The sequence below is a fragment of the Cryptomeria japonica genome, chromosome 2 (genome assembly GCF_030272615.1).
Source record: "Cryptomeria japonica chromosome 2, Sugi_1.0, whole genome shotgun sequence".
Classification (NCBI taxonomy): Eukaryota; Viridiplantae; Streptophyta; class Pinopsida; order Cupressales; family Cupressaceae; genus Cryptomeria; species Cryptomeria japonica.
Window position 1 is genome coordinate 470519411 of NC_081406.1, and position 17820 is coordinate 470537230.

At 36.1% G+C, this 17820-nt stretch overlaps 1 protein-coding gene across 2 annotated transcripts in view; it reads right to left on the bottom strand.

Annotated features, from left to right (window-relative positions):
- LOC131051638 (protein IQ-DOMAIN 5) overlaps window positions 1-17820 on the bottom strand; it is a 104342-nt gene that overhangs the window by 66376 nt on the left and 20146 nt on the right. For both annotated transcript variants that reach the window (XM_057986305.2, XM_057986237.2), the window contains exon 2: window positions 14017-14138. In XM_057986305.2, the coding sequence (XP_057842288.1) occupies window positions 14017-14097 (81 nt within the window). In that variant the 5' untranslated portion in view covers window positions 14098-14138. The remainder of the gene's footprint in view (window positions 1-14016; window positions 14139-17820) is intronic.

Sequence of the window (17820 nt, forward strand, 5' to 3'; positions counted from 1 at the left end):
ATGACAATGATATTCACATGTCTGCCTAGAACATATATACACAATCTGCATGTCGCCACATGAAGATTCCTTAACCAAAAGTGCAATAGGCCAAGTCCAAAAGCCCACATGTTACACCAAGAGTAGGGACACACTATGCATTACCCAACATACACTCTACTAGTCCTAAATAACCTTCACACACTTCCTCAGAATGGTGCATCAATCTAAAACATTAGCATAGTTGGCCAACTATCAAAGTGAACACTTTGTCACTCTTAACTTTCTGTCTGTTGAAGCCAAGCCTCTAAAACTTTGGAATATGATACTTCATATGTAGCTTTAATCTACTTCAAAACTACAAGTCATAACTCTCAAGCGTAGCAGAATGCTATGCCAAACATCATGTCAATGCAACTAAGTGCATATGCTATTTCTAAGCAACAAACCTCAAAAACCTACCACATATGCTTCCAGACAACATTACATATGATAGACAGTCAAGAACTACTAAAACCGAAGCATAGTGGCAACATAAAAATACATACTTGACTCTGTCTTTCTAGAAGTTAGATGCTCTGTTATGACGACAGTAATCGCAATCTTCCGCATACCCGACACCTTGGATACCAATGACAACCTTTGCTCAACACTTTTGAGGCATGACTGGTAGCTACTAGTCAAATATAAGTGCAAATCACATATACAAAAAAGGCAAAAATTCATTGAAGATTGAGTTAAGGCACAAGGAAATAAAAATTGTATATTCCAAATCATCATATCAATCCAAAGAAGTCAATACACCTCTCTTGTGGAAGATTTGAAGGATGTGTGGGCTTTGTGGGTCCCAATCCAAGGCTGCCCTCTCAAAACAAAGAGATTGCATAGGGGAGCATAACGTGGCAATCCATCAAGAGAATTCTTATATATATATATATATATGTATGTACATATATATATATGTATGTACATATATATATATGTATGTACATATATATATATGTATGTACATATATATATATATATATATATATATATATATATATATATATATATACGTGTGTGTATATATATGTCTACATACACACACACATATATACACGTGTACATATGTGTACACACACACTGTTGGTTGAAAATTTTGTACACTTGGGGAAATATACAAAATTGTGGTTTCAACCACATCGTGTGAGTAAAACTCTCCTAATTAAGGGAAGGCTCTCCCTATCTAACTACAACTTTGAAAATAAAATAGGATGGGACAACGATATTTCTTCTTCTTTCAAGAAAGACAATATCCTTTTCTCTTCACAGAAAAGTGATAGCGATTTGATATAAAACAGCAGTAACAACTTTCGAAATGAAATGAGAGAAAGGAAATGAAGTTTCCTGAAAGCTCAAAGACTTCCGTCACTTCCTTCGGGAGGGGATAGCAATATCAAGCTCAAAAACTTGATTATATGAAGTCTTATCTACCCTTTTCTATACTAATTCTATCAAGAACAAATTATAGCAGCACAAAGACTGGAATATCTTATTCTTTTCTACTTAAAACAATGGGAAGTAGTATAAGCTCAAAGACTCACAACTATTTCTCACAAAATCTGCTCCTAAATTCTCCTAAGAACAAGTGAAAGCACAAAGACTTACAGCTTCTCTCAACAAAATATTTATTAAAATTTATATTAACCTCAACTACTTGCAGCACAAAGATTGCAAATCAAATGTGATTAAACTCTTTAAGAAACACTTGCAAGAAAGATAATTTAGAACACAAACTCAAGTATGTAGCACAAAGACTCAAAGCTTGAGCAATTTCCTTCTATTTCTTTCAATTTTTGAATTCACACATGAAAGCTCAAAGACTTATTTGTTGTAAATTTGACAGAGTTTTTGCTTGCTTTCTAAAAAGATAAATATTACAATAGACCCCTTGAGTATTTATAGAGGAGGAGCCTTGAGAAAAAAGTGGGAGGATCCTAACTAACTTGAGAGATTCTCTCAACCACCAAGACTTATTCAATAACTAACTAAGACTTATTCCAACTACAGTCCTAACTAAACACAACTTGTAGTTGCCTTACATGTAATTACAAAAGTTCAAGTAATGACTTAACTTGCATTTTACAAAAAGACTTTTACATGTACCTTGTCAAAAGAAAAACTACAACTAACGATTACAAATGTGGAAAAATACAACTAAGTGTTGAAAAACACTTAAGCTGTAGCATGTGAAGACATGAATCCTTCAAACTTCTAGATGAGCATTTGTAGTTCATCGGGATCCGGTTCATGGGTGTTCTTGGCAATAACCATGATCTTCACAATGGTATCATGGCATCGGAGGAGCACAGAGCTGTTTTTCTCCAGGACGGACTGAATTTTATGCAAAAAGATTTGGTGTTTCATCAATATTTGAATTGAAGCAGCTGAGAATCGATCGCTCCTCCATTCATTATGAATCCTTATCTGCAAATCTGCAAGAACTTCTTCTTCTGGTATTAGCTCTCCATCCTGACTTATTATGTTGCAAGAGGCCTTCTAACAATGAGAGACAATATCTTGGAAAACTTCTCCCCGTAATCTCATTGCATCACCAATCTCCTCAATGAGGGATTTAAGAACAAGGGCCTTATTTTCAAGAAACTCTTCAAATTCCAAGTACATGACCCTGGAAGAGATGATGGCATGCTCCTGTAGAACACTCAACTGTTGCTGGGGTATGGTATGTCAGATTGTCAAACTATCTTCAACACTTTCCAGATTCTTTTTGAAAGTATCGAAAGTCTGATCCAGTTTCTCTTCAACGGTTTCCAACTTAGACATCATCTGAAAAAAGTCTTTCATCACTTGTGCACATAGATCATGAAGTTGATCAACCCAGGAATCCAATGCTTGTACTTTCTGAGCAGCCCTTTCAACTCCACGAAAGGATTCTTGTGAACCGGAAGAACTTGTGGGGTTACTCCCTTCAGCAGCAGGTTTTGTAATTTTATGAACAGCTGCCATAAGTTGTCGGTTTTCCTCTTCTAACTTGTCTTTCTTTGCTAGAAGTTCATCACACCGTTGTACCGGTGAAGCTACAGAAAACTGAGCATCATGTTTAATCACCTCATGTGTTTGCTTACCCAATTCTATCCTTGCAACTTTGTAATCAGAAGCTGACATTTCTTCAAGTGGCTTATCTGCAATGGGTTCAACAATTTCAGCTACCTTCATCTTCTTGTTGTCAACAATTACTCTGGAGATAGTCTTGGCCTTTTTAGCAACCTTGGGTCTAGACTGTTTAAGTTGTTGATAATCAAAGGCATCAGGTGAGATTTCTTGCTTCTTCATTTTTGGAGTAAAAGAACTAAGCCATGGAGGTAAAGCCATCAACTCTCCTTTAGTAGCAGTTGTAGGCAAAGGAAAAGCAGTTTCTGTTTGAATAACAGTGGTCATCCTGGGAGGAATATTCGTTTTGATGGTGACCACGGTTTGCTCAGTAGCCAATGGGCATGAGGATTGCCTCATAAATTCTTCAAAACCAAAAGTGGATGTATCAATCTCTGACAGTCGGATACATGCAGGAGTATCTTCAGGAACTTCCAGCACACTCTCTTGTTGATGATCAGGAGGCCGCTCGTATGCTGAAATAGGAATGGCATTCTGAGGAGATTCATCCACAATCAAGTCAGGAGGAGAAAGGGGCATCTCAATGGAAATTGGGGGAGGGAACTCATGAGGCGAGTCCGATGCTGGAGACTTAGGAGCATCATCAGATTGTTGTCCTTCTTCTGGATTGTCCAGATCGATTACCTGAACATGAAACCGTGACTTTTCCTTCCCACAAACTGTCGCCTCCTCAAGAGGAAGCACTACTGCCCGACTAACTCGCAATTTGATCCTTGTGCCCGAAGATGATGCACCTTCCTTGTTGTCAACCTGAATCTCAGACTTACGTCCAAGAGGCCCCGTAGAATCATCTTCTTTTCCAATCTTGATTTTTATGAGTCTAACAACATTACTTTTCAGCCAAGCGTTGGTATTAGCCAAGATAGGCCGAAATCTCTCAAGAATGGATATGCACTCCTTGTGTGACCATTGGATTAAAGGAAGTGGAGCTTCCTCAACCCTTCGTGAAATATATTCAGGATCAAGTACGTGCCCATCGTCAATCATCCCTTGAGGAATATCCACCAAGTTCAAATCAACAACTTGCTCAATAGTGAGCCTACAGTAATCCATCTTCAAGAATTTCGACCTCTGTATGGAGATCTACCCAGATATCCTCAATGCGATGCACGTGCACGAAGGATTTTTTTAACTTCTCCTTCATACCCCGGTAACAAGCATCCATACTCACTCACCCTTTCCCATGCCTCATTTGATACCCTTTTGTTCTTCAGAGTTCTATCAAACTGACATATGAAGTAACCGAAGAATGCATCTTGGACTCTTCTGAAATGCAGTCTGCTGGGTCTCAAAGGCAACTGATCATAATATTCCCAAACTGGTATAAGCGAGCGATCACCCTTGGTAGAAAGACCTGGAAAATGTCTAAGTGATGTTGCCAAGTACACCAAATATGAGTTCATGTAGAAAGTCGTGGTGGAAGAGACTACTGAAAGTTGTTCACACAAGGCATCGTTGATGACTTCTCCCCATGATATATGATGGAACTGCCTTATGAACATGATGAACTGGTACATCCAGGGCTCAAAAACATTAGAATGTTCAAGGCCCATTATCCTGCTGAGGAGGGTTATGATGTCTCCTATTTCCCATTTGAAGTCACAGCGGTACAACTTAGCCCACCTTGAGAAGGCGGCTCGTGGCTCATGGATCCAAATGTTGATATGAAGTTTGTAGTCTTTTTCCCTTTTCACATAATATTCAGCACTCTCTTTGGAGATTTCCATGTAAACAGGTGCAGGAGGTATTCTGAAGACTTTCTCAATTGTATCTGCATCAAGGCGGATTATTGCTTCGCCATCATCATTTTTAATGATTTTTGTCTCCTTGTCAAAGTGATGGGCGCAAGCGAGAACAAATTCAGGTTCTAGGGCAGCCACTGGAAAAGAAGATGCGTGATGGATATGACTGTCCAACAGCCGCTGCATATTGCTATCTTGTGGATCCTCAACCCTCTTGACAAATTCTGACATGTCCACATGCCCTATTTTTGTATCTCTTATGCGATCCCAAGGAGAAGAAACTTGGGAAGGTGCAACTTCGTTTTGGTACTTGTCATATTTATACTTCATCTTCTTTGGAATTGGTGATGACGGCAAATCTGACATTGATGGACAACCTGGAATACTATGATGAAAACTTAAAAGTGTTAAGGCAACATCATATTCAGCTGCAACTAACATTTTTCCTTCTTCAAATGGGAAAAACTTTGACTCTTGAACTTTGACGACTTTGTGAGAGAACGAGGGGAAATAAATGGGAATGGGGAAATCTTGACTTTGACCAATTTCGGATCTTGGGGAAATTTTTGCAAGTATACAAGTTGGAAAAATCATACATGCAATCGGATTTTTAAAACCCGAATGCAAGTACACTTGTAAATTTGCAAAATGGAGAAATGGGTGGAAAATGAGAATTAGACTTGCGGAAAATAATGAAAATGGAAAGTACGGATATGGGTGACATGAATGGATAAAAATGGGAAGATTTAGGAATGTCATTTTCATGAAAATGGGAAGAACTTTTCAACATGTAATCCGGTTCTTAAAACCCGATTTTGAAAGGAAGGGTATTTCACATCTTTTCAACTTGGAATTTTAACCAAAAATGGTTAAATTCTTTAACCGTAAGGGAAGAACAATGATTTCCAGCCAACTTGTAATTGGGATTTAAAATCTCGAATACAAGTAAAGAGGGAAAATGGGGAAGATCAATGCAATTTAAAATATGCTTGTGAAGAGGAAAAATCTCTCTCACAAAAACCGATTTTTGGGGCAAGAACAACATATTAACAAATTTACAACTAAAAAGGAAAATAAGAAAACAAGAAAAAAAGAAAATGAAACAAGAAAAGAAATGAAAACATACCTTGCTTAATTTGAAATGCTTCTTCAAAAGATGAAACAATCTTTGAATGAAGAAGACAATCCCTTAAATAAATACAATCCGCAATGCCAAACCCTAGCCACGTTTAAAAAAAACGTTTATTTGCAGCAAGTCGTGGCAACAAATGCAAGTAAAAAGGCCCAAGAAGGGGTTGAATCCACTTTAAACTTCAACGCCTTACCTCAACAAGTAAAAACGACTTGGGAGGTTGGAGATTCGTGGCAACTTAGGAGAGAAAAATGTGGTTTTTGGCAAAAACGTGTTTGCATTTTTGACACCAAGAAACCAGCAATCCAAAACCCTAGAATGGCATGAAAGATGTTTGCAAATGCACAAGAATAGGGAAGAATCCCAAATGCCTCTCCTTCCTAAAAAACTCCACGAAATTTGCTTGAAATCCTCAACAAAAACGTTTCTCCTTGCTGGTCGGGTTTTTTGAAGGAAATAGCAAGTTCGAATTTGCATGTATTGTTGAAAATCGGGTTTTTTGGACAATATAACAAGTTTTAAATGTCACTTTTTCTCATTCCTAGGCAAAATCGGGTTTTTTGGGCAACATGACAAGTTTTAAATGTCACTTTTCCCTCAAAAAGGCAAAATCGGGTTTTTTAAATGCAATTACATGTTTAAAATCATTCAAAAATGCACTTTTTAGAGAAAATCGGGTTTTTGGGGCAAAATAGCAAGTTTTAAATGTTACTTTTTCTCATTCCTAGGCAAAATCGGGTTTTGGAGAGAGATGTGCAAGTTTAAAATTACTTGTAAAGGGAAAATAAAATCCCTACAACAAGTTTTAATTCACTTGCACATATATAATAAGGGTTTAAAATCCCTATTACAAGCAAAAGCCATTAAAGTAGGGGTTTTAGAAAAGAATTACGAGTTTACTTGTAACTTAACCAAAAAATCCCTATTTTAACTAAAAAAAGCCAAAAGGCATCAAGGGGGAAATAAAAAGCAAATTACAAGTTTTTATTTTTCAATAAAGTGCACTTGTAATTAGCCAAAAATTTCCCTACAAAGACCAAAACAATGGAAATCATTAAAACTTGCAATTCAAAAGAAATTTCCCACCTGCAGTCAAGGAGAAAAAACTCGAAATTGAAGGAAAGACAGCAAACGAATCCAGAATGCGACGAAATTTGAAACGTAGTTCGAGGATGGACTGAGGATTAAGCCAGTCCAAGGATTAGTCGATATTTTGCCTCAGGAAGTGTGTCAAAGTAAAATTTTCATTTTTTCACAAAAAATTTATGTAATGGTCCTTCATTTTTTAAAACAAAAATGAGGACAGCACACATACATGTCTACATATGTCTACATATACATACATATGTATCTACATATGTCTACATATATATATATATAGGTTACCGGGTTTGGCCCCCTAGACCCCTGGTACTTGTCTGGTCCGGTCCTGGTTCGGTGTTCTGGTCCGATTCGGGGTTCTGGTCCGGTTCGCTTGTGGTCCGAATAGGGTCCGTGATTCATAGGCCTAGTTCGGACCAAGTTGAACCCAAGAGGACCCAGGTCAAACCCAGAGGTCTGACAGCCCAAAAATGGTTTTTTTTCTTTGCAAATTTTTTTTTTGTTTTGAATTCCACCACATAAAAAATTAAAATATAACCATAAAAGTGAGTTTTAAAACATTAACTTGGCTCATTTCACACAAGCAGCATGACTACAAGCAAGGGGAAACGAAGATGTGGGATATAGAGCCAGAGCATACTGATTTGGATGCTTTCACTTCTCAGCTTGTTGCATTTGATGACTCTGATAGCAAGCAAACTTAAAGTACAAGTGCAAGTGTAAGTGGCATTGGCATTGATTCATCTAATGTCAATGTCAATGATGAGGAGGAGGAGAATGAGAATGATGAATTAGAGAATCCATTTGATGATCATACTTTAAATTGTTGAAAGTTGAAACAATGATACTTGAATATTTTATCATTTTGATATTAAACTTGATGTATATGATGTTGTTATCGTATGATCATGATGCTATGATTACAAGTTTATGTTGGTTTTGTTGTTTATATGATGCTATGTGATATGTTAATCTATCTTAATTCATGCTTATAGGCTGCATATATATATAAATAATTTACATGTTTTTGTACTAACCAACCCAAACGAACCCAAACCCCTTTCCATAATTTTGCCATACCGGCGTACCGGTTCTTCGAACCCGAACCGGCAACCTATATATATATATATATATTTCAAACCCATTTTCATGCATGGAGGTGACATGCAATTGAGATTTTCCTAGAGGGAAAGGAGGAAAGATTCGGATCTGCCTAAAATAATTATTGCAAGACAATAGCCCACAAAGGTACTTCGAAAAGACAAGAGGGTAATGGATCAAAATAACAAGGATGCAAATGATGTTCGATTTGAGAGCCTTGTCTAGGGACAGGAACGGTTAGTGAACATGATGGCACAGCTAGTTTCTACTATGCAAAATAACAACATTTTGAGGATGCAAAATAATTAAGTTAGCTCATCAATGGCAAACATTCACCAAATTGCCTTGAGGATATTTGCAAATTCTACCATGAGGCCCTTCCAGCCTAATTTTATCCATAGGAAAAAGGTAGTTGTTGAGCCAAAAATACGGACTGCCATAGTTGAAGACATAGTGGTCAATTACAAGGAGTATAGACCCGCATTACACAATTTTTTAAGCTTGAAGAAAAACAACAGTGGTCAGAGAGCAAAGATAGGGAAACAAACAAATCAATGAGATCATCAACAAACATTGGGGAAACTAGCACTTCTAACATTTGATAGATCAAATAAGTGTACTGCACCCTCCAAGATCGAAAAAATTGGACACATTTTTTGTCATTGAGACTCATGATGGAGGATGAGGCCATCCAATTCGCCACTCTTCATCATGAGGGTGTAGCACATGAGTGGTAGTACAAGGGGTTAATCTCTCTAGGGAACAATCATATTCATTTGTATGCAGAGTTTAATGATAAGTTGATTGAGGGATTTGATGAAGTTGATCCGAAGATCCACTTTCAAGAACTAACTCAACTCAAACAGTCACATACAATTGATTCCTATTTGGTTGATTTTCAGAGACTCGATTATTGTATGTGATGTTTCAAAGAGAAGACTAGTGGTTTTGTTTATTGAAGGCTTAACTTAGCCTCTTAGAGGCTTAGTCAAAGCTTTCAATCCTACGTCTTTATAGGAGACTATTCGCCTTAGATCTCAAAATTTTAGTTAATAGGAGAAAATTTCAGCCTACAAAACAGAAGAGATCAGCACCTCATGGGCAATCAATATCAGCCCCTCATAGACAACCAAGAACCTCCACATTTGGGAAGCAAAAGAAACCATTCTAACAGAGTTACTAGAACAAGAAGTTGCATAAAATCACTAAGTAAGTGGAGTCCAAAAATGAATTCCAAAGGAAGAAGCTTTCTTTTTCATGTAAAGAGCATTGGGAACCAAGAAATAAGTGCCTCCCAAAAGGACAAGTTCATTACATAGTAATCTCTAAGGACCAGAAGACAGAGGAACTTAAGGTAGTACCAAAGGAGGAAGAAGCAGAGGCATAGTTTCTTAAGTGGAAAGATTCATTGTTTGAAGACTTGTCAAGTACTTTGTAGGACTCTGCGAACTCGCAAACCTTTTTCCTAGCCGCACCGAATAAACCAAGCTATCATATGGGTCATCAAAGATATCATCATCATCATCATCCATATTAGATGATTTGTGTTGTGGTAAATTAGAAGAACCCCAAATAGTGCCGTAGGCACTAGCACTACTACTAGCATTGGCACTAGCACTCTCATGCTCACTAGGTGGCTCACAGTCATCATCAACATCAAGTGTAGAAAATTGGACAGATGAAGCATCCAAGTCTATACTCTTTGGCTCGATATCCCACTTCTTTGTCTCCCCTTCTTTGTAGCCAATTTGTTTGTGTGTAAGGAGCTGCAAGTTTAAATGCACATACACCAAGTCCTCTACCTTTTTTTGAGCGTAGTCTATCGCACTTTATTGATTGGATGGAGTATGTGCTCCAATGCCTCTCAAATGTAGATACTAGCAACTTGATAAGAAAAAATTAGAGAATTAAGAGTTACAAAATATAAATATATAAATTATAAAATTAAAATATAAATATAACTTAAAAGATGAAGGATTTTTTTTACAAAACTTATTTGTGATAAATATTGATCGCTAGAGGTTGTAAGTGCATGTATGTTTCAACATGGAAGTACCACCATGAGCATCAACCATATACTAGTCCCAAAAAGCATCAAGACCATAGTCATTGGAGCATGCAAAACCCATGAACTCAGCCCTCACTGCATCCTACATGACACGATCAACAAAGAGTCTGCAAAGCGTTGCCTTGTACCCTTGAGCAACTTCAAGATCACTATATGGGGCAACTCTTATGGCAACATAAAGGCGCTGAGAACTATAATACTTGGGACTCAATGCAAAGGCAAGAAGATGCAACAGAGTGAGCATTTTGTTCCATCTATCTACAATGATTTGATGTAGTTCTTTGAAAAGTTTTTGCTCAGGTTCTTCCTCTTTTGTATTTGAGATAGACTTTCATCTTCTCAATCATTGAGTCGGTGTCATCATATACCTCACCCAAACAAGGCCTATCCATGTCGGTATAACAAATCATGCTCAATATGGGCTCAATGAAACTAAGGAGATACTCAACACGATCCAATCAAATGTCATCTAGGATCATTTGCTTAACCTTTAAATCCCTTGTACTAGTAGATTGCGTCCATATGGACCAACTTGGGCTAATTACCATGTTAGAAAAAGTCATGAACCTTCAACAGCTCCAATTTCGAGAATGTTCTAAATATGCCTTGTGACATATGGTGGTTAGTGACGAACATTTAGATCTCTTCGGCCTTGCTATACACTTATTTGATCCAATCAATTTTAGTGCTAAATTTTTGTAGCATTAGGTTGAGGGAGTGGACAACAAGGTGTCCACAATGTTCCTCAACCAATATCCCAACAGCCCTATAGTTTTGTCATTGTCTGTTATAACTTGCACAACATTTTGAGGTCCCACTTCCTCAATGGCTTGACAAATAACATTAGCAATAAATTCACCATCCTTCACCTCTCCTTCACAATCCACTGCTCTCAAAAACATTACCCCTTTAGGGGATACTACAATAACATTGATAAATGGCCTATTTTCCACATTTTTCCATCCATAAAAAATGACATGTTTATTGACAATGATGGATGAAAGCATTTGAATTTTGGTAAAATGTCTGTCGATTCTCATGTGAAATCTCATTTCAAGTCTAATGCTATGTATTAATGTCTAATGTTATGTATTAATGTCTATGATGAATGCTTTATCATTGTTATCATATGATATGCATATTTGAAATTTCTCTATATTTTTTAAAATCCTCCTATTTTTTTAACAACCGTCCCCTCAAAAATGACCCAAAAGTACCCCCATACTAGAAACATGTCCCGATACCCCCTATCGTCCCCATCCCTAAAACTCCATGGAACATAGGTTTAGAGTGTTATCCCCCAAATAATTTCTCTTATCCAAATCATTGAACGTATAGGCTCCTATAGAGAACATGCTTTTTATGAGTGTAAACCAATTGATTTCAAGTAGATATCAGCTTTGATATCAATGTAAGGAACAAAGTGCCCTTACAAAATATACACAGCAGAATTAATATAATTATTGCTGACAATTAAATGGTTGCACACAAATAAAATGAGAAAAGAAACTAGAGACCTACGACCACCCAGAGTATTTTTGCATGCATAAAGAGAATGTTTTTCAAGGATAAGAAACCTTAAGATGTGAAATTCATAATACACAAATGTCATCAAAAGTATCTCTTAAACCCTTTTTGTTTGACTTATGTGAGGAACAAACAATCAGTTGCTTACTGAAAAGAGTCACCCAGGCTGCATTGCTATATAGTATAAACTGTAGGTAAAATTCATGCAACATCGTCAATGGGCCCTTGGTCTGCTGGTGAAGTTGAAAGGTACTTAATGAGCCCACCAAGAATCAAGTCTTGCTGAGCGCAAGGCTCTGACATCTAAAAGGGATGAGGACCAGATCGTGCCCTGGGTGAATTTGACGAAATGAAATTTGATGAGGTTCTTGAGCTCCTGTATGGGATAGCAAAAACGAATTTTTGGACAAACCTCCATTACAAAAAAAAAATTCAAGCAACATCTGTTTTAATTCCTAGATAACCTTTCGATCTGGTTAGTAAGTTGCCTGCAAAGAGAGGTAGAGAGAAAGAAACAAAGAAAAAAAACAATCTCCACAAAATGACAAAAAACAATCAACAGGACTGGAACATACACCAGTCACAAAAGCAAAAGAATAGGGCAAAAAAGGATGCGCTAGACAAAAAGCAAATACAAAAGGGGCTAAATGGTATGTATGGGTGGTAAAGAATTAGTATGTTCATAATATATGTTACCACTTTGCGACGGAAGATACTGATGGATAATCTATGTTGTAAAATTCTTTTGATTAAAAGACTAATTTCTATAGTTTGTATTCCAAATATGGTAGATAGTTGGATACGCATTGATTCAATTAACAGGCTTTGAAAATGCCTGATATTATCACAGAAAAATAATGAAAAACAATTATATTGAATTAGAAACCTTGAATTAGTGTGCAATGAGAAGATCCATTTAAAATACAAGTCATATCACCTAGCATTCCGACTTGAAAGTCCTGGTTGAAAAACATATAAGAGTGTCCTCCCATTCTTTTGGCAACCATTCACATGAAAGCCTCGTGTATATTAAGCTAGAGATCATATTTTATGGTTACCTATAATGTTATTTATCAAGATGAAATTTTGGACAAGATTTTGAACTTTAATGATATAAAGTTATGAAAATCAAATACCAGAATCTCAGAATATATGGAAAAAGATTTGGGACCTTCTATAACATTTGAAAAACCTTTTCCATTAGATCACATAACACAATGCCTGAAGACTTGTACCTGACCAAGCTCAGAGTAAATCATCTTGATGGAAAAGAGTCCATATTTTTTCAAGATAAGACAACAATTTCATTATATGATAACATTGAAGTAAGATGAAGAAAGAAATAATTTTATCCTGAATTTAACACCCCAAGCCCTGAAGAAAGGGGTTAAGAATTGCAGTTGATAAAAATGGCATTGGTGATAGAGGGCCATCTGAGGTTGTTCATAGACCCCATTGACCCCTTATTTAAGTATGCCCATTCTACAAGGGGGGTAAGAAATCAGTTCAAGACACAAGGACCAGCAAGTAATTAACTAGACAGTACAGGAAAAAGGAAAATTTTGTGTAGAACATATTTGAGATCAGAAGGATGCCCTGTTGCATGCAAACTTCACATGTCTGTACTGAGGTGTTCTTTAAATATTTTAGAAGATAAAAAATAAACTTTGATTAGAGAAAAAATCCCAATTCATTGAAGCCAACATTTTCATGCTAAATATATCTACTGTTACAGTCCGAGATGGTACCCAGTCAAAGTAATTTTACATATCTTAGCACAGGTCAAGATCGGAAACTAATATGGCATTCATCCAAAAAGAAACAAAAATGGTTGTCTGTAAAAAAGAGCTAAAGAATGAAGCTTTTTGATTCATCATAAAAAAATTATCATCAATTACTTTCAAAAGTAACATGTTCTACATGCATCCGATTGTAGAGTGCCTGTTTAAGAAATCTATGATTAACATTTACTAGATCAAAGAATCAACTTCCATTCAGATTGTTTAATAAAGCAAATAATAAGTAATGCCGTATTAAAAAGTACAAGAATTTAGAAAGCAGCCAATTTTATGATCATGCGATGTGAAACCAGAGGACTCCCTGTTCCAACAATATTATAATATAAAGCCAAAACAAAGAAGAAATCAAGAATTTTTCTTTTTTAGATGCAAAATAGAGTTTGAACTGTTTACATTTCCACGCTTCTCTGATGGATGTGCTTTAGGCTTTCCAAGGCCAACCAGCGTCTTAAACCACTTCCCAGAGATGCCCATTGTGCAGTCCTCCAAATATCAAACTTGTAAATTCTTCAAACCTGTTGATAAAGAAAATCATCAAGATTCATCCTTTTAGTATAAATGCTCCCAAAGAATGCAACATACATCCAACCACGCATATTGCTAATGGGGAAAAAGAGTTAAAATAATGATCAAAACTTTTGTAACAGCATGCAAGCTGAGGTAAAGAAAACATACAGTAGATGGCAAATTGTTTTATATGTTATGATATTTGGAAGGTCTTTTCCCAAAACTGGGCAGCAAAAATTAATAATTTTAATGTTTATATACAGGCTAATCATTAGTGCACAGACACAACAAGACAGGCATCCTATGTTTAAATTATTCAGATGCCTTATAGAAGCCTTTCTTTTTCACCATGTCTACCTTAGTTTACTCCATTTCTCTTATTGATTCTTTCAACATTCTAGCTAAACCTTGGAGTATATGTTGCCAAAGATATTCATCCATCCTTCAAGATCACTACTCCCCCTTGATATTTTGTGCTTTTATCTTTCACAAAACGTTTTCCTTTCAAGCAGATAATGACTCACTTCTTGATGTTCTCAATGAACACCTTCAGCTATGTGACCTGTACAAGAATTTTTACTTGCTTGTTTAAAGAAATTGTTTAATGTACCATTTCCACATCAAAGTATGAATCCAATCGCATACATAAAAGTCATTTCCTATGTGTTCAAATAATTTATTGAAGAATATTATTTGGCCTTCTCAAGAGTGTTGGATAAATTTAGGTTTACATTTTAAAATCATCTTAGTGACTTAGCACTATTTTAAATAAATAATTAGTTGGGAGTAAGTTTCCTGTAAGGTAGTTTAGGGAATTTGGGGTGGTTGTCACTTGCCAGAGAATGCAATGCTTTATAAGAATATGCATTATATATTGTAAAACCCTTAAGAATTAATATTATAAATTTATAATTACATTTTGGTGACTTCTATGAGAGCATTATGATTTAGATTTTACAATTTTCATCATGGTATCAAAGCACAAGTATTGACCAGTGTGAGGGTTTGAAGCCTTTCTATGAGGGTGACAAAACTTTTCTTGCAGCATGAGATGAATCCAAAGGGCATGATATTGTGTGCTTGTGAATAGCCAATAAATGTGTGCCAGTCATCTATGGTACCTGCTTTGCTGGAAAAAACTGAGCCATAAATTGCTGCTGAATGTGAGACTGGACATGAGAGTATAAACCATAAATCATTGCTGAATATGAGACTGAACATAATAGCATAAGGCATGGTTTGGCTAAGTCATATAATTTCTGCATACGTGTGGATGTTGAGAAGATCCTAGAAACAAGAAGTAGATATCCACCTTTCAAAATAAGTCTGTCTGCGAATTGTGGAGACTCATGGCCCAAGTATGAATTTCTTTGGTCTGACTTGGAGATTTCTGCCTTATAATTCGGGCTTGACGATTCACAGCAGTGAATCAATATCTGGTCAACATCTGATGTGGGTGAACAAACAAGGGCTGTCCGTTCCAAATATACAAATATAACTCTCCTTTGATTCCCATAAATATTTCTCTTTTGCATTTCAAGTGCTGGATCTGCTTGATGGATGGGATTTATTTAATCATTTGGCTGGCAGGAATCTAGATTTTACCAAATAATTGCCTCTGTTTTTATCATCTCCAACATGCAAAACAATTTAAAAAATCGTGGTACATTTTTTTAAGATTTTTATAAGGGCATACATGTAAAGGATTTATTTTTGCTTATATATTGAAAAGGGAGAAATAACATTTAGTGTTGAATGGTGATTTAGTAATAATGACAAGTTATAATCCTCCATCAATTGCTAATCGAATGTTTGATGACTGAAAATTTGAGAACTGAAATTTCATCAAAGATCTTTGTCTCTAATGGAAAGTTTCGTCAATCCAACTAAATATGTTATTTGTCATACTCCTTACAATGCCAAAATGACTAGTGTTCTTAATAAAAAAAAATATTGGTGAATTCCTCTTACAGCTTGTCCTTTGGATTAATTTCCACAACCAAAAGGCATCCCTAACATCACATTGACCCAAGACTTTAACCAGCCTCATTTGTTGGGAGCATCACATCCACTATGTTGAACATGGCATTTAAGCCAATTTCTAAGCTTTAATGTGCTTCCTGTGTATTTTTATCTAGGGCTCCTATTTGGAAGCCACAATATTTTACCACCAAAGCTCATCTCTTTCAAAATATAGCTATTAACAATTATTACTACAAAATATAGGCAATATCCACATATGTATGAGTTTGGCCAAGGCTTGCAATTCATTATTGTTTTGGAATTGCAAATAGCAATACATAACAATCAACTAAGATGATGGCAAACTAGATAGAACCTACTATCTCTATAAGATGGGCAATGAATGTTGCATATTGAATGAACTTTAAGCCATAAGTTGGAAATAACTTGAAAATGACAGTGACAAGGTTGATCACTTCATAAATATTGGTATGCAAAGTTACTATGAATAATTAAAACAATAAGAAAAGAGCTATCGTGTATGTTTTGAAAATATTGATTATTGTGAAAGCAAAAAAATGATGTGGCCCATAAAATTTGTATCTATTATAAGTTAACTTGAAAAGGCTCACTTATTTCAATAAGGGAACCACATATGGCAAGTAGACATGCTAGCTAGGTCAGGACCTACAATTTCTCCTTTGACATAGATCATAGATATTATATGAAAGTGTTGAATCCTACTTTGTCATTCCACCAATGAAGATCAAGATTCCTCCAAATTGGTTCTACACTACACGTTGCATTCTACCATCCTTTACATATAGCATGTCTAAGACCTTTTTACATATAAATTAGTTTTGGCTACCCTTCCTAGACATTTTTATGCTCTCCCTACCTATAATGTTAGTGTGTTTCCTTCTAGATCTCCTACTCAACCTTGTATAAACCTCATCGTTGATTAACATCTATAGTTATATCCTTCTCCTAGGCAATGCATTACTAGTTGTAATTGTATTTTCTTCCCTACTTCATATAATTCACTCAAAATCTTCACTAGAAAACAACTAGATCTATAAAGAAGAAAAATTACATCTCTTTGCACCAAGAAAATCTTCTTCAAGCCCAACTTGCTGATCAAGGAGGAGAATAGTTGCTATCTTAGATTAGAAAACCCTCCATAGGTTTCTTCCTACATGGATGAAAAGCTATGTTACTAGATCCTCCAAGGGACCAATCTCATTCAAGTCTTTTTCAAATCGGATCCACGATCTGGTTTGGTTTGCTTGTGGATACAGACAAGACATGCATCTAAGGAGGTGGGTATGTCTAGGACAGACCCAAGCAAACCTACAAAGGATCCAAGCGGACCCAAGCAAACCTACAAAGGATCCAAGCGGACCCAACCAAACCCAAGGTGGCCCATCAAACAAAGAATATACGAAGCACACTATACACATAAATACACTTAAGGCATGAAGCATACATGTGAATACACGCAGCGCATAAAGAATGAAGTATACATGAATAAACTTAAGGCATGAAACATACACATGAATAAAGCATGGAGTATGCACATGAATACACTTAAGGCTTGAAGCATACGTGTAGTGCATAAAGCATAAAGTATACACATGAAGTATGAAGTAGCATACATGTAAAGCATGAAGCAATATACATAAATACACTCAAGGCATGAAGCATATATACATGTAAGGTATGAAGCAA